Source organism: Diabrotica undecimpunctata, chromosome 4 (genome assembly GCF_040954645.1).
Source record: "Diabrotica undecimpunctata isolate CICGRU chromosome 4, icDiaUnde3, whole genome shotgun sequence".
NCBI lineage: Eukaryota > Metazoa > Arthropoda > Insecta > Coleoptera > Chrysomelidae > Diabrotica > Diabrotica undecimpunctata.
Window position 1 is genome coordinate 91,321,220 of NC_092806.1, and position 25,731 is coordinate 91,346,950.

The following is a 25,731-nucleotide window of genomic DNA, read 5'->3' on the forward strand; positions in this document are numbered from 1 at the left end:
TGATGTAGCGGTTTCTTCACTATTCTCTGCATGTCCACTATATTTTAGTAAATTAAGAACCAATCTCGAACGAAACTCCAGCTGGGAAATTTTAGAATCATTCGCAATTTTAAAAATTTTCCAAATATTGATCACCATACTGTCAATCATGTTAGTAAACACCGGCCACCACCACTTTTTTCCTTTTATTTTAATACGGTAATTCACAATGCCATTATCATGCAGATCCACTCCACCCATGTATTGGTTATATTGGTAAATTACATTAGGCTGAGGGATAAGAATTTCTTTGTGTTCTTTACGGTTATAACGTTTAGTTTGCATAAGGGGTAAAACGTCACATGTATTTGTCATTACAGTCACTACTGAATTATCGTTCCATCTTGTAACCAAAACTTCTAAATTGGAATCGAATGCACATGTATATGAACCTCTTTCCTTTTTTTTTCATAATTTTGTTTTCTTCTAGAGGACACTTAGCAGTGCGATTTTCCCTTACTGTTCCTGTAGCAAAGAATCCTTTTTCTTTCAATAGTCCAAAAAGAGCATATGACGTAAAGAAGTTGTCGAAAAGAACCTTATGTTGCTGTGGGTTTTTAACTATCGAAAGTAAATTCAAAACAACTGCCGTTCCTAAGCTAAAACTATTATCTGTTTTCTCAGTTTTTCCGCCATATGGAATAAATTTGAAGAAATAACCAGTATCAGAACATAAACACCATAGGTTAAAACCAAATCTAACAGGTTTTCCACGGATGAACATTTTGCACGAATGTCGCCCGAAATATGGAACCATTTCCTCGTCAATGGAAAGATTTTTTGCAAAAACTCCAAATTGTGCAAACTTTCGGTTAATTATTTCAAAAATTGGTGACAATATATATATATATATATATATATATATATATATATATATATATATATATATATATATATATATATATATATATATATATATATATATATATATATATATATATATATATATTGTTATAATGTGTTTTTTGTTTGAATGATGAGCAATGAGTATTTTTAATAATATAGGGTTTTTATCGCGGTTCTCAAAGAATTAGTTTGTAAGTACTTTTTTAAATTATCTTTATTATAACTATTATGGAACACACATATATATCTAACCTAGCCAATGTAAATTTAAAATAAACTATCTTTAAATTGATACTCTTATAAAACTAATTAAATTCTATAGACAATGTAAAATTTAAACAAACTATCTTCAAAATTGAAATTGTTATGACACTAACTAAATTATATTAACAAAATTTTGTACCTTTCTTTCACTGAATGCCTAAATGAACTGTTTTCCACTATATAGATTCTAATCACCACTGAATGTCTTCGTACTTCGGTTATCCTTGTTTTTGTGAAATTACTTTTTCAAATTATCAGCTTCTACCAATTTAAGATATAGTTTTCTTCACCAGCATTTATACACCACCAGCAAACACCATTTATATTTATTCTTCTTTTTAATATACCAATATCCAATTATTATAAGTTGATTTATACTAATCTCCAATCATAATATAATTTTAATTCCTTCCAATGTCCATCCAATATTCTTCTAATATACTTTTATAATCTTCAATAATTATTTGTGTATAATTATAAATGTGCATTAAATATATGCATAATTTTTAATCTTCATTTAACTCACAATATTAAACAATTGGACTATTTGTACTTGATTCACTGACTCCAACTAACTTTCATAATAAACTGGCCTGACTTCTGACTAAAAACTTAAAAACTGCCATCTTGAATCCAAAACACGGGTATTTATATCCTTTTGGATATTCCAGAACCATCTGGTAAGAGATCATGTTCCAATTTGTTCCATTACTTCCATATAGATGTTCTCGAAAAAAATATCTGTTCGATCCACTGCCATAATCATTATTTCGAGAATGTTCGACTGTAAACAATGGTCACACTCTACACTCTGGATAATTCGTTAATGTTCCATTGATAATTTTGTTGACATTTAGGCTTTTCAGATCAGAATAAACATTTAAATTAGTAACTAACACTCTAATTTAATAAAATACACATTTCAAACAATATATTATTATAACCCCACTTTATATTCGTAAATATTCTTAAACGTCACTTCAGAGTATAAATATCTGTCTATCACTCACTGTATAGTTGGTTGCCTAGGCACATGGCTCACTTAAATCTATTTACAACATTAAAATTACTAAAATACAACTTTTTACAATTATTATATGCTAATTTATTAAAAATGCCCTCACATAAATATATTTTTATTAAATTCTCTAATATATAACTTCTTAAAATAATCAAATACTTTTTTATATCTAATATTATGTAGTATATAACTTATAAATTATTTTCTATAAACCCCAATTGTCACAATATATATATATATATATATATATATATATATATATATATATATATATATATATATATATATATATATATATATATATATAAACAAATATAACGTTTACAGCACACAGCAATTTTATAAATAGTGAATGAAGTGTATTGACTATTGACGAGATCGTAATTTCAGATTGTTTAGTCTACGAAAAAAATATAATATGGTTTCGGCCAAAGGTGCGTATACGAATCCATCGTATAAACATGCAATTATAGACCTTATTTTTAAAGTATGAATGAATAAGTTTTTAGAATAATAAAAATTTCAACATATTTTTATAATTATAGAATACAAAATATGAATTAAGTTTAAAATTAGTATCGGAAAAATTTTTTGTAGGAAGATGTGCATAAATCATTAAATTATGCAAAATTATAATAAGCTTAAAATATTTAAAAAGTAATATTTTTGTCAAAAAAAAAAAATGAATCTATATACCTCAATCTATTGAGATGTTACTTCAATAAAAAGAAAACATTAAAAAAATTATTTTCGGGCCAAAAAAAAAATTAACAATAAAGGTTGCGTTTACGCACCTTTAGCCGTAAATGGGTTAAAGGTTAAAATACGTTTATTGACGTTTCAATTTCCACTTCGGAAATCGTTCTCGAAAACGAAGTGGTTTAGTCTCTTCTATTTCCCAAAATTTCTTTAAAAAAAAATCTAGATCAACAGTTTGTGCGTGTAATGAAATATTTGAATAATGTGAGTGAGCATTGTTCGTTGAAGGAGTTGCGTTTGATCCTAACATTGCATAACGAGCGTATGGGATATTTCCACCTACAGTATAACCCTGAACAAATTCCCCTTCGTTGGCTCAGTGAAGATGTTTGTTCAGTTGTAATGGAAACACCAAATAATAGTAGCAGAGTTTATTGATGAGACGTATACTATGGGTGTTGACCCGGGATTACTTTGAGTAGAGACTGATGAAGTTGATCGTTGAAGACTATCAAGTTTGTTGAGTGAATATTGATTGAATGCTTCTCTAGGCAAGAGATCTTAGTTTTATATAAGTTTTAATTGGGTCAATATTTTCGCGGACCTCGCGTGATATGTGTATCTAATTTATGTAAATTGTTTAACTTTGTCAGCACTTTTGACTGATGTCCAAATTATATTATTGATAATTGACCAAATGTGTATGTAACCTAATTAACTACGTGTGTGTATTTAATAACAAATAAATTCATTCGGTCTACTGGGTGATAAAATTATACTGTCCAATTTCGGATATGAATTCTGAAGATTTGATATTGGACATACTGCGGAATCGGGCAATCTGGCCCAAGTGTCAATACTCAAAGTTTACATAGAAGTATTACATAACATAGTAAAATTCAAACATCATAAATTATAAATAGTTTAAGAATAATCAATAATCTTCCAACCGTACCCTAGCTATCAATGTCCGACTCTATCTCTAGATTAAAATTAGGGCAATTGGATGAAAATGTGGAGAGTGGGATGTCAGCTTGGGAAGTCGACGGTACATTGTTGTGCCGATTGCTAACTAATACAGGTACTTCCTGTTCGTTAGTCTGAGTTTGTGGATTCCCTGAACGACATAGTCGTGCAACAGGACGGTACTTCCATAACGTGAGTATCCCAATTATTACCATTATAGTAATGATCCCGGTGGCCACAAAATAATGCCAATTAGATTCGTGAATCGATCGCCACTGCGTATGCGTCATTTCTTGTTCCAGACTCTCCTCCTCAAGTAACACATGACGTAGCTCTCCTCCTGGTATGTCAAGGTAGGTGTTTAGAGGCGTGTTAAACCTGCGGGGTGTCCTCGCCACCAGTTGGGCCACGGGAGTGATTGGCGACTTCAGGTAACTCGTCACTGCTGTGTCCACCCCACTGCTAGTGGGGAGTAATGTAATATTTTTCTTTTGGGCGATACATTTGGGTGAAAGCTTCAGGAATATGACTCGTTCCAGTACTCTTTCGCTCCGATTTCCATCGCAAATAATGGATATCTTAGTGCTGCTGCCTTCTTCGGCTTTTCCTGTTTTTCTTCTTCCAGTCGTATTAGCTTATGTATGGGTCTTTTAGTCAGTTTCCCGTTTGCCTTTCTCACTGTTACTACTCTGGTTAATCCCTCCGTTCCAGGGTGTGTTTCTGTTACCCTCGCTAATGGCCATCTGCCTGGAGGTGTATCCTCTTCTTTAATTGTAACTATTTCTTCTTCTTTTATTTTAGGGTGCGCCTTATGCCATCTATTTCTCTGTTGTAATTGGTGCAGGTATTCCTGTTTCCAAATTTTCCAGAAGTCTCTTTTTATTTTCTCCAATAATCTCCACCTCGTCGGCATCTTCAAATAAGTCGTAAGCTCTTCTTCCCGATTTGGTGATATAATTTCTCTCCCTATAAGGAAGTGAGCTGGTGTCAGGGCTATTTTCCCTTCAGGGTCTTCTGATGACCCACATAATGGTCTCGAGTTCATACATGCTTCTATTTGTGTCAACACCGTACTCAATTCTTCATATGTTAGAACTGTTTCCCCGATGATTCTTTTCAAGTGATATTTCATTATTCGCACTGCGCTCTCCCATAATCCTCCGAAATGTGGTGCATATGCAGGTATGACATGCCACTGGGTACCTAGTGCCAGTAATCCTTGTTTTATCTCGTCGTCTATTTTTTGATTTTCTTTTTTCAACAAATTTGCTGTTCCTACGAATGTGGTTCCGTTATCGCTGTATACGTTGTTGCACTGTCCTCTGCGTTGTAAATCTCTTGAACGCTGCGATGAATGCATCCGTAGACATATCGCTTACTACCTCAAGGTGTACTGCCTTCGTTGACAGACACACAAATACTGAGATGTAGCCCTTATAGCTCCTCTGTCCTCTGCCTCTCGTGGTACTTATTTTTATTGGCCCGGCATAATCTATCCCTGTGTTAGTAAAGGGATGATTCGGGTTCACTCTGTCTTTCGGTAGATCTCCCAATAATTGTTGCGCTGCTTGGCGTTTATACCTCCTGCACCTTAAACATTTTGCTAGATGATCTTTCACGGTTCTTCTGCCGTTGATTATCCAGTATTTTCTTTTTATGTACTGTAGTGTTTGTTGTAATCCGCTATGTAGATTTCTTGCGTGACTATCTGCTATAAGTAACTTTGTTAATGCACTATCCTTTGGCAAAATTATCGGATGTTTTTCTCCGTACTTTAGATTCGTGTGTCTCAGTCTTCCGGTGACTCTTAGAATTCCTTGTCTATCCAGGAATGGTACCAATGACGCTAATTTATTTTTCTTGTCTAATTGCTGTTTCTTCTCCAGCTTATTTATTTCTTGTTTGAAGTAGGCGTGCTGTGTGTGCTTTATCACCTTTAATAGCGTTTCCTCTAATTCTTGGACTGTAAGCTGACTTTGTCCATTGTCCTTCTTTTTTCTGCATTTGTCTGCAAATCTTCTACAGTATCAAAGTACTCTTCTCATTCTTTCTAAAATTGAGAATCTCTCGCATATGTCCTCCTTTATCGTTGTCGTGTGCACCGTTGTTTTCGTTTTGACTTCCTCCTCATTTGTCTCTGGTATTTCTTCTGATTCCTGCGTTAAAGTTTTGTTACTAGTCAGCCAAGTTGGTCCCTTCCACCATAGCTCTGCTTCTAATAATTCTGATGCGGTACTTCCACGTGAGAGGATGTCCGCTGGATTTTCCTTTGTATCTACCTTATGCCAATTTTTCGGTCCTATAACGCCTCTTTTTTCCTCTACTCTGTTGGCGACGAACATTTTCCACCATGCATATACCTCAGTGTTTTCCCTGTTCAATGCTTGTAGGGTTTCTTCATTAAATTTGCTAGTAGTACCGCGGCACACAGCTCGAGCCTCGGTAACGCCGTTTTCCCTTTCAATGGTGCGACTTTCGATTTTGCTATCATTAGATTCGTTTTGATTTCTGGGCCTAATACCCTTGAGTAGATTACCGCTCCATATCCTTTCATAGACGCATCTGCAAATCCATGTAGTTCTACTCTGTTTATCTTGCTTAAGTTGTTCCACCTGGGCAATGTTATTTTCTCCAGATTTACTAATTGCGCCTGGTATGTATTCCACCTGCTTTGTTGGTTGCTAGTTAATTCTTTATCCCAACTGGTCTTTTGCTCCCATAATTCCTGTATGAAAATTTTCGCCTGAATTACTACAAGTGCTATCCATCCCAGTGGGTCGTATAGTTTTGCTACTTCTGACAGTACGTGTCTTTTCGTTATTTTCTTTGCCGTCGTTATCCCTATTTTGAATGTGATTATATCCTCTTTAGGTGACCAGTGTATTCCTAACGTTTTCCGTACTTCTTCTTGTTTGAATGCCTTGGAGTCTACGTTCCTCATATCCTCCGGTACGTTCTCCATTATTTTTTCTTCGTTGCTCAACCATTTTCTAAGAATGAAACCTCCTTTTCTGAACAGTTGTAATTATTCCTTTTGGGCTGTTTCTGCTTCCTGCACTGTCTCAGCTCCTCCTAGTATATCGTCTACATACATGTTTTCTTTTACAATTTTCGATGCCAACGGGAACCTCGCTCCTTCGTCTTCTTGTAATTGTTGTATTGTTCTTAACGCTAAAAAGGGTGCTGCGGCCATGCCGTATGTCACCGTCGTTAAGTTATACTCTTGTATGTGGTCCTTTGTGTCCTTTCTCCACAAAATTTTTTGATATTTTTGGTCTTCTTCTGACATTCTGATTTGTCTAAACATTTTTTCCAGATCCGCTGAGTATGCTACCTTATTGGATCTCCATCGTAATAGTATATTTGTCAAATCTTGTTGTAATTTCGGCCCTGTGTGCATAATATCATTGAGGCTTACTGCCGATGAGCTTTTGCTTGATGCATCAAACACGGCTCTTATTTTCGTTGTAGTACTGTCCTCTTTTCTCACTGGATGATGAGGTAAGTAGTACCCATCTCCCTGGTTTTCTGCTATTACCATATGACCTTGGTTTTCATAATCTTCCATGAATTGTCTGTAATTCGCTTCTAACTGTTTGTCTTTTGCATACTTCCTTTCTAGTTGCATCAATCTGGCGAATGCTTGCTGTTTCGATTCTCCTAACTTTGCGACGTCTTCCCTAAACGGAATTTTTACTTCGTATCTCCCTTCTTCATTCCTTTTTACAGTCTGTCGATACCGTTCTTCACATTCTTGTTCTTCCACTGAGAAACTTGTGTCCTGATTTACTTCTTCTAATTCCCAGAAGTTCTTTATTTGTACGTCCATTTCTTGTCTTGATATCATACAGCATACTTCTGCTTTTATATTCTCCCTTTCTCGTGCTATTCCCGAAACTATCCATTCTAGTTTGGTGATTTGACTCAGGAGTCCATTACTTATTCTGTGCATCCCTTCTGTCAATATGTAACTGTATTCTTTTACTCCTAGTAGTAAGTCTATCTTCCCTACCTTGTAATATCTTGGATCTGCCAGTATTGCATTTTTCTCGTTATAGTCCGGTAGAATTATATCCTGTTCCGGTAAATTCCTTGTTATCTTCGGTAGTACTAGTGCTTCTATTTCCATCTCGAAGTCACTTTCGTAATGAGTTTCGATTAAAAGTTTCATACTCCAGTTGGCTGTTTTTTCTCCTGACGAGCCTATCCCGGATATGGTCGCCTGTATGGGCTTCCTTGTTGTTCCTAGCGTCGTCGCAGCTTGTTCCGTTATAAATGCGCATTGTGACCCTTGGTCGATTAGTGCTCTCATTATGTGTGAATCTCCTTTCGCATCTCTTATGCGTACCACAGCTGTCGCTAGTAATGCTTCACCTTCCTTATGGCTTGCACAGTTTACTAATTCTGCCCTCTTTGTTGGTCGTTGCTATTCCTATGCCCATTGGTATCTTGTGTATTTTCTCGCCTTCCGTTATTTTGTTCTCTGGCGTTGTATGGATTATTATTTCCTCCTCTGTACCTATTAGCTTGGTACCCGTTTCTTCTATTGTTCGAATCTCTTCCATTTCTTTCTCGTGTTTGTTCTCCTTTCGTTTCATTGGAGTTTCTTTTGTTACTTGTGTTTCGTTTTTCATAATGCAACATATGGTGGTGGTCTCCGTCACAGTGTCTGCACCTATATTGTGAATAACATTGTTTTTCTTTTTTATGTGCTAGGCAGTTTGTACACAATCCTTTTTCTTTTATCATCCTGTTCCGGTCTCTTACATTGAGTTCCTGAAATTCTCTGCAGTTCGGTACTCCGTGATCTCCGTTGCATATCACGCAACGTGTTCTTGGTTTCCTAAGAGATCCTCCTTGCTTCTCTTGTCTTTTTTCTGACTCCAGCAGTTCCAGTGTCTGAAATCTTCGCTGTAAGAATGTTTGTGTCGATTTGTACGTCGGTATCTCTCTACTGTCTCCAATGAGGTTTTCGTACAGCCTCCTAGTTTCATTGTCCCATTTCGTTATGATAATTCGGGCTATCAATGGGCTCCACGCTTCCGTGTCTGTTCCTAACCCTCCTATGGCTTCCAGACTTTCGTGGAAGGTGTCATGTAGTGATTTCAATGTTCTAGCAGAAGATTCCTTTAATTTCTGCGCTAGTAGCATCCTGTCTATTAATTTAAACAATATCATCCTTGGGTTCTCATACCTATCTTTTAGCATGTTCCAGGCCACTTCGTAGTTGGCCTCGGATATGTTTAAGTGTTGTATCATTCTGTTGGCTTCCCCTCTTACTTGAGTTTTTAGGTACTGCATTTTTTCTGCGTTTGATAACTGGTCGTTTTCATGTATTACTTTAGTAAACAGATCGTGGAAAGTTCTCCACGTTTCATATCTGCCTTCATACACAGGGATTTTTACCTGCGGCAATGTCACACCGTCCCTCCTCTGTGTGCTTTCTGGCCGTTGCATTCCTGGCCTTATTTTCTTCAAAACTTCCCTGACTTTCCTCTTTAGATGATTTATTCTCTCTACTTCTCCATCATCTGTAGCGTCTAGTTCCTCATTTACTGCTGCTTCAATCATTAGTGTATTCACCTTTTCCATGTATTCTCTTAACTCTGACTGCAATTCTTCATCCTCCTGCAAGTCTTGTTCATTTTCTGGCCGTAATAATTCCTCGATTCTTTGTTTTCTTATCTGTATCTCCTTTACTTTCGGTGCTTTTCCTCTTTTCAGCACCCTTCCATATTCTTCCAATAGGGTTTTCCCCTCAATGTATGTCTTAAATACCTGATCGTAGTATTTTGTTTCAAAATATTTTTTTTTCGTTATACCCCCTTCTAGCAGCTTTTCGTGGTTATTCAAAAATGTTGCCCAATATTCTTCTAATTTTTCCTGTCTATCCCGGATGTATTGTTGATTTCTCCGAGATTGGGAATCCTTTTTTGTATTTGAAACGAGTTTCGCTATTTCTGCTCCTATTTCCGCTTGCTTAACGTATACACTTTCCATGATTATTTTTATAAATTTTTACATTCAGCGGTAAATATATTAGACAATACGAAATGTACGTTATTTATTAAATATACCTGTACTATTACACTTTCTTTTCTATCGGAATGTGCAATTTAGCGAAATATGAGTTTGACCTTGCCTGCTGTGCTATTCTTTTTACTGAGGTAGGTCGAGATGTAATCAACACACTCTTATAATGATATATATATATATATATATATATATATATATATATATATATATATATATATATATATATATATATTGTTATCAAAATAAATGAAATTATTTGCTACGTAATTATTTTAATTTTTCGAAATAAAGTATTTAATTGAAATTAAAAGCAAGCTATATGTATGAATGTTTCTTTTTTCAAATTGTCATACAAAATTACTGTTTAGTAAATTTTAGCTGTGAATGACGTTTATTTTTGTTTTATCAATTCTCTGTATTATTTAAATGGTACTTATACATTCTAAAGTACATTATTATACGATTGATAGAGTGGAGATTGTTGTTCTAAATTGTTAAATTGTAATAAAAAAAACTTATTAAATTGTAAGATTGTAAAAGTTAGATTTTGTAATTATTCAAAAACTTACGGTTTTTTGTGTTCTTGGACGTTGAGGATCCCTCGCTTCTGGTGGGTTCTGCAATTGGTCCTGTCCTTTGGCTGCTCTGCGGCTCTAGTATGGCTCTCGGCTTTGGTACTGCTCTCGGCTCTAGTATGGCTCTCGGCTTTGGTACTGCTTTCGTTCTCATGGGTCTAGTGGTCTCTCTCTGATACTGAGGGTGTTGCTGGCGTGGACTGTATAGGCTCTCTCAAACTTCCTTGAAGTATTCTGTTTCTCGAAGGACCATGAACAAATTCCCCTTCGTTGGCTCAGTGAAGATGTTCGTTCAGTTGTAATGGAAACACCAAATAATAGTAGCAGAGTTTATTGATGAGACGTATACTATGGGTGTTGACCCGGGATTACTTTGAGTAGAGACTGATGAAGTTGATTCTTGAAGGCTATCAAGTTTGTTGAGTGAATATTGATTGAATGCTTCTCTAGGCAAGAGATCTTAGTTTTATATAAGTTTTAATTGGGTCAATATTTTCGCGGACCTCGCGTGATATGTGTATCTAATTTATGTAAATTGTTTAACTTTGTCAGCACTTTTGACTGATGTCCAAATTATATTATTGATAATTGACCAAATGTGTATGTAACCTAATTAACTACGTGTGTGTATTTAATTACAAATAAATTCATTCGGTCTACTGGGTGATACAATTATACTGTCCAATTTCGGATATGAATTCTGAAGATTTGATATTGGACAAACCCAGATGAGTGTTTTTGAGAATAGGAAGGTTGGGGCCCAATTTTATTAAGCCCTAAGTAACTAGGTCAAAATAAATATCAGCTCCTAAAAGGATGTCTGACGGGGTACAGAAATGTGGATCTGCAAGTAGTACATTTTTTTTTTTTTGTATTTTGCGACTTGTGGATGCTGGCACGTAATACTTTCGAGGACAGCACAGGACAGATTAAAGTTTTTACCAGGAGATGTGTTTCAATAGATTTTAAGATCTACTATCTTGTTTAAAATAGAAAAAGTTTGAGCTATACCTGATATTTGAAGATTCCTAGTATAGGGTGAACAACAAATTCCTTTGGCTAACCTGTCTGTTATAAACGAAACTTGGCTCTCGGAGTCTGTTAAACAACGAACAGAGATGGGATTATTTTGAACATCGTAAACAGTTTCAAGCAACACCGGTGGATATTAACATATTACAGGTATACGCGCCAACGGCAGATTAAGATAAGGCAACCAGCGAAGAATTCTATGAACAACTGGGAAGCCTGATGAAAATGACAAAAAAACATGAAGTAACAATAGTGATGGGAGATTTTACCGCAAAGGTTGGCAGAGGCAAGGTGAATGAGATCGTGAGTAACTTCGGCCTAGGAGAGAGAAACGATAGAGGTGATAGACTTATATGCTTCTGCCAGGAATATAACCTGCTGTTAAGTAATACACTCTTCAAGCTCCCCAAACGTCGACTTTACACATGGAAATCCCCCGCTGACTCACCTGACAATATCATGAGGAATCAATGTACCCAGGTGCCGATGTTCCTACGGACCACAATCTGTTGGTATGCAGAATGGTCAAGAGAGTAAAACGGCTCGAGAAAAGATCTAATTTAAACACAATTGATATTAAGAAACTCACTAACCCAGAAACCGAAATAAGAGTACGAGAACAACTAGGAAAGAAAATAAACGACATTAACGAGAACACGTCGGACATAATAGAGAGATGGGATAAATCGAGGGAAGCAATAAAAACAACATGCGTGACTCTATTAAAGCGTGACAGACGGAAGAAGAAAGAATGGATGTCTGATGAGATAATGGATATGATGGATAAAAGACGTAAATTCAAGAATAAAAATGCAGAAAAATACCAGCAGATCCACAAAATCATAAGAACGAAAATTCGAGAAGCCAAATAAAAATGGATTTCCAACGAATGCAGGGAAATAGAACAATACGAACGAAAATACGACAGTTACAATATGCACAAAAAAATAAAATCAATGACAAACAAGAGGAAATTCAATAAGTCACCCAACAGCATAAAAGATGGCGATGGAAATCTTATCTCGGAGCCATCAACGATCTTAGAAACATGGAAATCATACATAGAAAAATTATTTGCATCTGACAGGACTGATGATCACCTATATGGAGAAGGAGAAACAGGACCTTCAATCCTTAAATCGGAGATAGAAGATGCCATTGCAGCACTAAAAAACAATAAGTCAGCAGGTCCGGACAATGTACCTTGCGAAATATTAAAGATCTTATGTAAATCAGACAAACAGTTCCTTGACAATCTAGTTGAACTTTTTAACAACATATATATAATAGCGGTAAGATCCCGTAGAACTGGCTGCAGTCAACATTTATTACAATCCCGAAGAAACCAAATGCCCCGATCTGTGATGACTACTGGCTTATAAGCTTGATCAATCATGTCACTAAAGCGTTCACTAAGATCATTCATAGAAGAATATATGATAAATGTGAGTCAAATATTGATAGATCGCAGTTTGGCTTTCGGAAAGCACTTGGAACTAGAGAAGCAATTTTCGCTCTCCAGGTGCTTATACAGCGGTGTAGAAACGTTGATAAGGACGTGTATTTGTGCTTTGTGGATTTTAGAAAAGCATTTGACAATGTCAATCATGAACAATTGATAGATATTCTGCGAAAGACAGGTATTGACGACAAGGACATTCGAATTGTGGCAAACCTATACTTGGGTCAAACAGCAAGAGCAAAAATTGGCAACGAACTCACTGAAAGTGTGCAGATCAAAAGAGGTGTCCGTCAGGGGTGCATATTATCCCCACTCCTATTCAATATTTACTCTGAAGAAATATTTAACAAATGTATGGAAAATGCAAATGAGGGCATAAAAATAAACGGCGAGTTAACGAACAATATAAGATATGCCGATGACACGGTGATCCTTGCCAGTACCATAGACGAATTACAGTAGGTAATGGAAAGAGTTTATTCAGTTAGTGAGGAGCCTCAACTTCAAGAAGACAAAGTAGATGCTGATAAGCAGGATGCAACAGCCTGCTCCACAGTTACGGATAAGTAACATACTAATTGACCATGTAGAATCTTATATGTACCTTGGCACCAACGTAAATGCAAAATGGGAATAGGCCACAAAAATTAAGGCGAGAATAGAACGAGCTAGAGCAGCATTTAGCAATATGAAAAAGCTCCTCATAAGCAGGGATTTGTCTCTCCCCGTAAAAATACGTCTAGTTAAATGCTACATTTTTCCGATCTTACTGTATGGTATGGAGGCCTGGACGCTCACGAGACAACTAGAAGCATTCGAAATGTGGGTGTACCGACGCATTCTTCGTATATCCTGGACCGAACATGTCACCAACATAGAGGTAATCCAAAGAATCGGAAAGGAGAAAGAAATCGTGAATACAATTAAACAAAGAAAGCTTGAATATCTAGGCCACATATTGAGACACGATAAGTACCGTCTACTGCAATTGATTGTCCAGGGAAAAATAGACAGTAAGCGTGGGCCAGGCAGGAGAAGACACTCGTGGCTCCAAAATCTGAGGAAGTGGTTCGGGCTCACATCGGTCGAACTATTTAGAAGCGCCGCAAACAAAATCAGAATTGCCATATTAATAGCCAACGTTCGCAATGGACAGGACACTTGAAGAAGAAGAAACAGTTTCCAAAGCAGTTGCGAGTAAAATTTGTAGATTGTTCGAATATACGGAGTGGGACGAAATATTGCTCGGACCTGGAAGATTTTGCGTATCTGGTAAACATTGCGGAATTGCATTTGGAACAGAGTTGTTCTGCGAATTTGCTTGAATATTCTCCGAAGAGGATTGAGACGAATGCTGATTTGGACTTTGATGACGTAAATTAAGAACAAATTTATTTTGGGAGGGTCGACTTTCAGAATTCGACCTATACGAACTTTGCCGTGAAGTATTTTCCAACGGATGCGAAATGTGAAGCAAAGAGTGATGTCTTTTATTGCAGGTTTTGCAATTCGAAGATGAGGAACAAGAATTATATATATGACCACTAGCAAGGCAATTGAGACAAAAACCTTTGTTTTTTACTTTTTGCATTGTCTCTTGAGCGGACAAATTTAAAAATTGTTGGCAAGAGTATACTTTGCGTGAGTTAGAATTGCATACGAAACATTTAAAAGGTGTATATCTATTATTTACAGAGGTATGAAGAGAAGGTTTTGATTTATAAACTGTTTTTTCTTCTTTGATCAAATTTTCCAATATCTTACATTTCTTTTCAATGAAAGTCAAAAACTCATCTATTGTAGGAAGTTCGTTGAAATCTCTTTGGGATTCAAAGGATCGTTTCATATTAAAATCTAATTTTTGTGTGAATATGTGAACTAAAATTAAATCTGCAAGATTGTTGGAGATATGTAAATTATGTAGCGCATTTAGATTCATTTTTATGTGAGTTAAGAATTCTCGCAAGTTTTGAGCAGTATTTTTTGCTAATGAAGGAACGTTCAAAAGTTGTTTTAAATAAGTATTAATTATTAAACATTTGTTTTCAAATCTATTCTTAAGTGTATCGAGAGCAACGGAAAAATTTAAGCCTACAACTTCCAAATTTTCAATTAGTTGTAGAGGCTCGTTCTTGAGAATTGATTTTAAGTAAATTAGTTTTTCAATATCTGAAAGATTTGAATAATTTACGATAAGTTTTGTAAACATCTCGATGAAACTAGGCCAGTTTGCTATATTTCCATCGAAATGTGGAATTTTTATTTCCGGTAATCGGATATGATGGTTATTTGAATGATTTTGTTGATCTGAGGTGCTCACAACAGAATTTACTGAAATTGTGTCAATTTTATCCTTTAGAGCTGATTCTAAGGTTAAAAATCTGTCTTCTACATCTGCCATGTCAATAGCAAATGCATCATCTATTGTTTCTAATTAATTTTGAACCTCGAGATATTTGTCAAAAACTTTTGATAAATAGTCTTTTCTAGAAATCAGTTAATTTTTTGAAATATTAATTTTTTCATTTTCTTTAAACCAATTCTCCAATCTAGTTGTCGAAGCTTTACTTCGACCTCTTGCCTTAACAAGGTCATCTTTTACTGTAATAAGATCGTCAACCGTTTTATTCATGATTAGCTGAGTAAATTAGTTAAAAATTTGATGAGCGGGAAATATGTGAAACAATATTTTGATCTTTAAATTTAAAAAACAGAAGAATAGTAATAAACACAGAGAGATAGCGAAAATATAAGAATTCCCTCTAAAAATATGATAATGTCCAATAATTATAACAAAAATAGCGAAATAACGAAAATGTTCAATAAATGTTCAAAAAGAGTTTATAGTATTCACTTCACAAATGTTACTAAAATTTATAAAACTAGGTCGCTTGTTTTTTCCCTCGGGGAACAACTTTTGTCCTTAGGGAAATAGGTTCACTTTATATACTTCTTTGAAGGAGCACCCAGAAAACTGGGACAAGTAAAAGTTTCGAAAAGAACGTTTTAACAAGTCTATTTACACAATTACAACAACGTATTTTGGACGCCGATAACTTGCTTACGATAGCTGATTTATGAAATTTAGTTTGAATTTATGTGGATAAAACTAGATAACTTGTCGGGGATACAATATTGACACGAACTGAATAAACTTATTAATATGCCAACTGTATTAAACCTTCTGAGGTGCGGCTAGGCCGGACAGAAGCCTAGTAGGGATGGGAAAAACCTACCGGTTTTAATCGAAAACCGGTTTTTCTATAAACGGTTTTTTAGTTTTAAAGTAAAAACCAGTTATTAGGTTTTTACGGTGATTAGGATTAGGTTAGCTATTATTTTGGATCCCAATTATAATTATTATTCTCAAGTAATTATTCCAAACAAAACTGTAAGTCAAATTTTATTTTATTTTATAAATTCCGAAGCAAACTGAAAGTGCAAACTTGTAACCTATTGGATTAAAAAAACCGAAAGCCGGTTTTTGGAAAGACCGGTTTTTTGGCCGGTTATAACCGCCAGGTTAAACCGTACGCAAACAAAACCGGTATATCCGAAAACCGATGTTTTGCCAAAAACCGCCATTCCTAGAGCCTAGCGCTCGTCCAATGCTGGATTCGAACGGATGCAAAACTGATTTCAATCACTCGGCTCGTAATCGTTTCTTAACATTCAGAAATCTCCCGCTGACTTCAGAAATCCTAAACTAAAATACAGTGTGATATAAAATAATATGATACAAAATAAAATAAAAAATATTAAATATCGTTGTTACGCAACATTGATGTCGTAAGATTCTTAGCCAGTGGAATCTCATTGGAACCACGTCGGGATGCCCGGGAACGCCGAGGCTCGATGGCACGACAGCCACAAAACTCGATGCGTTTCGTTCGCTGCTTAGAAATGAGGTAATTTGAGACTTAAGACGATCAGAAAAGAACCCTCTAACCGTTACGTGTGGTCTGTATACCAAGAGGGTACACCAATAAATCACTCTACTGTATTGCGATTTTGAGTAGCGATAATTTAAGTTTATTGTCACGGTAATACGAATCCGTACACTTGTTTCTATATTTGTGACCCAAAATACAAAAGAGAAGCCAAATTCTCCGTACTTAAAACATAATAAATGAGATAGCCAGTTTAACAATTTTACGAAATAACAGGAAGCAATATATTTTAACAAAGTCATTAGAATACAGCATTAAATTAGATCACATTATAGTACACTAAAAGAAAAATATTAAATGTAAAAATATGAAAAGAAATAGTACATACTTTCCCAAACATTCTCCCGCACCAAAAACGAATGTTTTTAAGAACAGCTGAAAGGATAAGTATAAAGAATATACATAAAAAGATCGATATACTAATAAAGAACTAAGTAAGAATAAAATATGAATTGACAAAGAAACGGCGGTCATATTTTGACCACAGAACATTGTTGGATGCCATCTAAAACTGCGCTTAGATTAACAACGCGTACAATGTCATCAATTAGAAAAGAATAGCGTCGAATCAGTAGAATTTTTCAACCGACTAAACTAGAAAGACTGTGTCATACATAATACCGTTGGCCCCTTTTCCTATAAGAATTCCGTGGGGTGCGAAAAGACAAGAAGAAGAACAGCGTCGAAATCTCGGCGTGGTGTCCCATTTCAAGTCTTCAATGACAGCCGGGAAGTAACGATATTTCGACGAGATCCACGGTAGGAAAATGCCCATTTGGTGAAAATTGTAATAATTGTACAGGTGAGAAAACACGACTAACACAATCAGAGAGGTGTTGATTAGAAGGCATATAATGCCAAGTAATGTGTTGTATCAGTTCTTGTATGTGTTTAATACGATTTACAATTTTTGGGTAGAAAAATTAGCTCAAGGGAGCGCAATCGTCGAGTCAGATCAAATATCGGAAGATCGGAAGGAGAACTCTTTAACAAAGGTAACTAGATCAGCCAGCAATATGGCTGCCAAGAGTTCCAATCTTGTCGAGACAGAGCGAGCATGAAAAGCGACTAGACTCAATGACAAAAGTGACTAGATCAATCACCAGTATAGCTGCCAAGAGCTCCGATCCTGCGATAGATATTCTTGTATAGAAATAACACCAGAAATGTAACACATACAAGTACAGAGGTCAGATGTATCTGATTAGATGTTTCATCGTCCCAGGATACATTGAAGTACCACAACGGTTTTAGAAGACGTTTGACTAGCAAAAGACATGGAAAATGAATAAAAACAAGAGGATAGCAACAAAAATACGACTGATTTACGAACGAATAGCCCGCTTTGTACACGGTTTGTCAAAGGCACAAGAAGAATGAGAAAATAAATCAGTTGTAGGATTCCATTTTAGGCCCAGTACCGTAAAAATAAAAAGTTCCTCTTTGTCAACGAACAACATGTCAAAATGTCTAAGCCAAAGCCTGAAAACAAAATAAAGATGGTTGCTGACGTTTTCGATTTGTCTAGCGAAAAACCATCGAGCTTTAAAAGCTAATCGAGTGCTCAATGCAGAAGGTGAGTAGTATCAAAGATAATCACTTGTAGTGTGATTCTGACGAAGTCCGTCGAGATGGTTGCTGGCCCATTGCCTAGAAAACCATCGTGCTTTAAAAACTAAGAGTCACTCTTGTAGAGTTTTTAAGCGAAATAAAACGAAGAAGTACCGTTAGTAACAATACGTAGTAAAAACTCTTGGAGAGGTTTAAAAAGTCCGATCTCCAGAGAACCTTTTATAGTTCCAAAATTCCTTATTTACTTTAATTTGTCGATACGTTTGCTTTATATCGCAAATAAAACAACAACGAAGATATCGAAAATTAAGTAAAGAACGAGATGCCCTTTTAGGACCAGTATCAAAAGCGTCGATTAGCGACACACTTCGAACGTCATATCGATTGGCGTCGAAGCTAGTACGAATTTTGGATAAAAGAAGCGAAATAAAAATTTGTTTTTTGAAAACTGTGTGAGAGTTATAAGAAATAATCGATTTAAAATCAGATTCAGGAATTGAATTCAGAAATTTAAAAAATTGCTGTGTAAATATGATCCAATTTAATTATGTAAATTAAATTTAAAAATAATGCCGAACGACCGAATCAAGCTTAAATTGAAAAGAAACAAAAAGCAATTAATTAAAATGAATTAATTAAAACACAATGAAATTAACTGAATCAAAGTTATAATTATTTATCATCCGATTGAAGTGGCCAAATGTTTTGTATAAAACTTAAGAGGTCACTGGTTAAATGATCAATAATAATGAAGAAAAAATGCAATATTTTGTTTGTAAATAAATTAGCGGAAAATAGCAACTATCAATTGTGAATAAATTACGAAATTAACTAGCCTTTCTCATTATTGTTGTCTGTACAAAGAATATAGACTCACCTTTTGAAATATTGATGTCGTAAGATTCTTAGTCAGTGGAATCTCGTTGGTACCACGTCGGGACGCCCGGGAACGCCGAGGCTCGATGGCACGAGAGCCACAAAACTCGGTGCCTTTCGTTCGCACGTTCGCTGCTTAGAGATGAAGTGATTTGAGACTTAAGACGGTCAGAAAAGAACCCTCTAACCGTTACGTGTGGTCTGTATACCAAGAGGGTACACTAATAAATCACTCTATTGTATTGCGATTTTGAGTGGCGATTTCTTTTTTCTCGGCGAAGTTTGTTATCTCTGTTTTCAGAGAAATAATGTTGTTCTCCAATAAACTTATGATTTTGTCTTTTTCATCCAGCTCTTCAGAATTTGTTGCTAATTTATCTTGGCGTCATTTATGACATTTATGACATCATAGATTATCATCGTGTGTCGCCTCGTCAACTACGATCCTCATTACCATATTATTTACTTTTTTTACATACAATAATTCCATCTTCGGTTATGGTAACTTCTGCTTATTTTGGTGTATTATTTTTGCCCCCCGGAAAAAGGGGGTGGTGTGACAATAGTGTAAAGAAAGATGTGGCTTAAAGAGACACAATTATTGATTAGGAATAAAGGTATGGACGATTATTTATTCTTATTTATTCCTATTCAATAATTGTGTCTCTTTAAGCCACACCTTTCTTTACACTATTATCACACCACCCCCTTTTTCCGACCCTATTGTTAACTTAATAACTACCCATGTCCATTATACTTCACTATTTCATCATTATCTCTACTCTTCATGTCTACGTCATATTCCTGTCCATCTTAATTTCTTTTATTATTTATCTGTCATTTCATATATCCTCCATCTACTCATTAGTTTTAAACTCAGTAATCTTCTTCTTCTTTTCGTGCCACTCCTAGCGGAGATTGGAAATCATCATGGCCACTGCGACTTTGTTAGCAGCGCGCCTAAAAAGTTCAATCGAACTACACCCGAACCATTCACGTAGATTACGAAGCCACGATATTTTTCTTCTTCCAACACTTCTTTTGCCCTTAATTTTGCCCTGCATGATACTTCTTAAAAGTTCGTACTTTTCACCTCTCACAATGTGCCCCAAGTATTCCATCTTTCTAGTTTTTATCTCATTTAGAATTTCGCATCTTTTGTCTAAAGTTTGGAGTACTTGCGTGTTAGTGACGCGGTCCATCCATGATATTCTGAGAATGCGCCTATAGCACCACATCTCGAAAGCTTCGATGTTTTTTGTGGTCAACTGTTTTAGTGTCCAAGCCTCTACTCCATACAACAGGGTAGAAAAGACATAACACCGCAGCATTCGTATTCGTAACTTTATATTGATATCACGATTGCAAAAGAGTTTGCGCATTCTATTAAAGACTGATCTAGCGATTTCTAATCGTTAATCATTCAAACACAATTCACAGTCCAACAATTTATCAGAATTCACTATTTCCTTTTCTCAGACACAGGCCCATCTGGTCTCACCTTCCCAATTATTAAATAAAAAAAATCCTTATTCAACCATTGCTCCCCTTTCTTAGCCAACAACTTAGTACAGCACACTTATCCATCAAGTTCATGGTTTATATAAACCGAATTTAATATAACCAAAATATTATCTCTAATTTGTTGATTAATTTACTTATTCCCCCCCCCCTCTCTTTAGTCAATTCCTGTACCTTTATTCTTTTTAAGTCTCTGAGGAGCTCAGCCTTCTCATGCTAAATTTAATCCCATAGGTTATAATTTTAATTTCTTCAGCTTGGGCCCACTTATATAAACCTTTTACCATACGAGCAGTCAAAAACAATTTCATTTAAAAAGGAGGTCTTATATTAGCTACAAATATGTACAATTCAATTTTACCTTGTCCTAGATGTGATCAACATAAATGGCAATATCATATATCTTAACTAATCAGTCACAAATACACCTTTTAGACCACACTCCATACGACAAAAAACAACATGGGCTGCCTAATGCATACGTCATTCTCTTAAACATGACGTTTACCCCCATCGGTAATTTTACATCTTTCATCCAAAATTTAAAAATAAAAATTTTTAAATCCCAACACTGATTGCTGTTATCATTTTTAACATCACTAAAGCTTTTGAACCGGTTGGCTGCAGTAATATTATGTGTAACTTAACACTGTTCCATGGTACATTGACATTCTGTTTTCGACACCTTTCATAGCTATCTTTTCAATCAGTTACCAGCTGAAGTCCGTTTGAAGAGGTCTAACCTCCGGACGCTGGTACTCACGTGAGCCATGGTTATATGTTGCCTGAAGTTAAATATAACAAAATATTAAACATCATTCATTTTTAACAACAATATGTACATTTTTGGTAGCTTTAACTTCTGTAAAGGGTTTTACCCTAATATTTTGGTGGCTCAGGCATGTTAACTTGTAAGTATAACCATTTTGCTTTTTTAACCTTAGTCAACATTTCAATCACGTTTACTTTCATTAAATGCTTCATACTTGTTTTAGGCTTTTTACCTGATGACGGAAGTATTATTCCGAAAACGTTTGTTATTTTGATGTAGCCCTTTTAAGGGTTTTTTAAATATACCTACTTACAAAGAATTAAACCTCTTTTTGTGATACATGGTATACAGCTAGCTGCAGGAATTTATTTTCCTTGTGGATTCAAAAATATCTTCTCGCATTGCAGTTATGTCACTTCCTGTATCAAACAATGCACGTAATGATATTTTCTCAAATTATAAGGTCACGAAGTTTTTGTATACCACGTCAATGACATTTACCTGACCAGAAGTCGAAGGTCTATCTCCTTTAGCCTTGCATCGAGAAGAAACGTGTCCAAATTGGTTGCATTTAAAACATTCCATTCCCTTGGCTTTATCAGGGCAATCCCTCGATCTTTGTCCTCGATTTCCAAAATTATAACATTGTTCTTTTTTCTTAGTCCTATTTTCCGACATTCTTCTGTCATCTCCTCTAGCTTCGTGTCCATCTCGTCGTAAGTCATTGATTCTATCATCTCGTCTTACTTCATTCTTTGTCCACTTCTTTCTATACGTCTCAGTTGTAGAGGATTTACGTGTCGTCTGCTTTTTAATGGGTTCATACAATTTGATTTTCTACTTGAAATCTCTAAAGTTGTTTGCACCATAAAGCATTGCTTTGTTAACAGGGTCGTCTTGAATGCCTTCTATTGTATATTATATTATGACCTCGTTTTCTATGTTACCTCTTCTACCAGTTTCCCTCATTGTCAGTACATACTCTTGTATACTTTCATCATGCTTCTTCTTTCTATGCATCAGCATTTTATGTATTTCAACACTACTTGTTTTATTCTGGAATTTCAAAATAAGTCTTTTCTTCAAGAGTTTCCAGCTATTAACTCCTTTTTCTGACTGAATATACAGTTTCCCAATTTCTTTTAGAGGTAGTCTAGCAAAAATTAGCATTTGCAAATTATTCCATCCCATTAACTCAGACATTTCTTTAAAATCAGCAATCCATTTTCTTCTGGATCGGACCGACATTCGGATAATCGTCTTTTCCGTCGAAGGTTCTTGTACTATCTTCTACGTCTCTAAAAGTTAAAGCAAAATAATCATTTACTCTACCTGCCGTCATTATATCTGATTTTGTTTTCTTCAGATCCAATACGTTACAACCTGCAACTAAGTCTGGCATACCTAGTTTATGTTTTACGTCGTTTATCTTATCAGCATATTCGCTGGAGTCTTTATCCCACGAAAAGCCGGAAAAATTCCGCAAGTTCCTTCTTGTTTGTTGCGGCACCCCTTCGTCACCATATATAATAATAGGCAACGCTCTAACAGCTTTATATGCCGAATTTTTAATAGTTTGACTAATTTTTTGAAAATCGGTAAGAGTCGTTTGTTTAGACTGGATTTTTAAAAGTAGATATCAAAATTAGTTAAAGTTAAATTAATTAGTTAAAAAAAATTTAAAACTGTATTATTTTTTCTCACTGTTGTCTAAATTATGATTACCGTGAACGAGGTTGTGGTCGCTGTTAATTCGCAAATCTTATCTGTTTGTATTACCTACAGCAATATAATAAGCACAGTAATATATTAGAATAAAGCAAAATATTCTACTTAAAGATTTTGTTTTAAGATTCAAATTAACATATGATTATAGAGTAAAGTATCAACTATTATCCAAATTTAAGTCCTCATATAAACAGAATAAAGTTAAATCAACAAATAATTGCAAATACTTTTGTTTGTTTAATAGTTTAATTGTTTTTTCTAGTCACAAATTACTATCACTGCCATAATATGGTTCAGGTGAAACGGATGTTGACATCTGTATAAATTAGTAGTACAAATAGTTATTTATCTTAGTTTTTAAAAATTAAATGTGTAAATTTATTTGATGTTTCCTAAAAATTTTCCTCTAACTCTTATTACAAAAATTTTTAAAACACAATTTTCTCGAAAAAGTACAAAAATTTAGGAATTATTTTTATCCTTTAAGGCACAGATATATATATATATATATATATATATATATATATATATATATATATATATATATAGGATATAAGGACTTAATTTCCACAAATCTATTAAACTAGGATCTTTTTTTTATATACACGATATTGAAATCAAATAGAACCCATTTAAATATCAACTGGGATTATACTGGGAAGTAAGCTTGTTAAGACTATTAATAGTTCTAATATGGGTTGAAGTGATAAAACAAGTAAAAACCTAACATACAAAAATTGTCGGGAATATGTAAAAAATAGCAAACTAACTTTAATCAGTTGCATATGCATATAACTATCATTTCTTATCTATATCACAGTAAAACTAAAAAATGATTTGAATACTCATATTACGTGTTTGTGTTTTAGGTTTTCAACCAGATATTACATCTTACGATTACGATGCCCCCTTATCAGAAGCTGGTGATTACACTGACAAATATTACAAAGCCAAGGAAATCATCGCCAAATATAGCAAACTAAAAATCAAAATACCTGCGATGCCAGAGCTGCATAAAAGAATCGCGTATGCACCCATAGACATCATCGGGGAACAGTCATTAGCAGACATTATAAACCAAAGTGAAGTCCATCATATAGAAAGGTTGGTATCGATGGAAGTAATTGATGTTAATAATAAGTCTGGTCAAAGTTATGGGTACATAGTATATAGAGCAACTGGAATTAATATTCCTAAAAATTCCACATTAAAAATAGAAGGAAGGATAAATGACACCATGCTAGTATTAATAAACGGACAATTAATGAACCATATATTGAAATCCAAGGCAGATTTGGATGGTTTTGGATATTGGAGGGCAAAAAACTCTTGTCTAAAGTTAGAAAATGAAGAATATCACAACGCTTCTGTAGAACTTGTTGTGGAAAATTGGGGTAGAGTTAATTACGGATTCTTGGAACAATTTAATCAACATAAAGGTATTTGTCAGGGAAATATATTAATAAACAACGATGTTATTAAATTTCATGAAGCAGTACCCTTACAATTTAAAAAATCTTGTATAAATAAACTTAATAATTGGCAAAAACCAAGTTTTAGCATAGGTCCAAAATTATATAAAGCTATTCTTAATATTAATGAGCCCAAGGATACATACATAGATATGAGAGATTGGATAAAAGGTTTTATAATTGTTAATCATTTTGTATTGGCAAGATATTTGAGATTGGGTCCCCAGCAAAGTGCATACCTACCTGCTCCGTTGCTGAAAACGGGTCAAAATGAGATATTGGTATTTGAGCATTTTTGTCCATCTAAGACCATTAAGTTTGTAGAAGATCTCATTTTTGAAGAAGCAAACTAATATCAAAAATGCATATAATGTCACAAAATAAACAAATTTGGTGATCTAAGACCATTAAGTTTGTAGAAGATCTCATTTTTGAAGAAGCAAACTAATATTAAAAATGCATATAATGTCACGAAATAAACAAATAAAAATATTATTTTAACAATATTATAATATTATTTATTTACGGAGATAATATAAAGTATACTGACTTAAAATGAAATGATATAAATTTTATTAACATCATAACAACAACGCTATATATATATATATATATATATATATATATATATATATATATATATATATATATATATATATATATATATATATATATATATATATTGTTATGATTGTTTATTTTGAGTTCAAACTTAGTTTATTGAGCCAATAAAAAAATTATAACTTATCTGTTATCAAAAGTAAAATAATCCTTATATTTACCTGTGTTCGATGGATTCAAAAGTTTTTCTAGTTGTCTTTTATCGGGAGGGAGAAAAAAGGATAATAATACAAATATATTATATTACAAAGATTTACGTTTCTTTATTTTATATGAACG

At 34.6% G+C, this 25,731-nt stretch overlaps 1 protein-coding gene across 1 annotated transcript in view; it reads left to right on the forward strand.

The window, feature by feature from the left end:
• The window catches only part of LOC140439763 (beta-galactosidase-1-like protein 2), a 67,897-nt gene extending 42,560 nt beyond the window's left edge, over nt 1-25,337 (forward strand). The window contains exon 2 of the mRNA XM_072529904.1: nt 24,229-25,337. Within this exon, the coding sequence (XP_072386005.1) occupies nt 24,229-25,184 (956 nt within the window). The 3' untranslated portion in view covers nt 25,185-25,337. The remainder of the gene's footprint in view (nt 1-24,228) is intronic.
• Nucleotides 25,338-25,731: the final 394 nt, after the last annotated feature.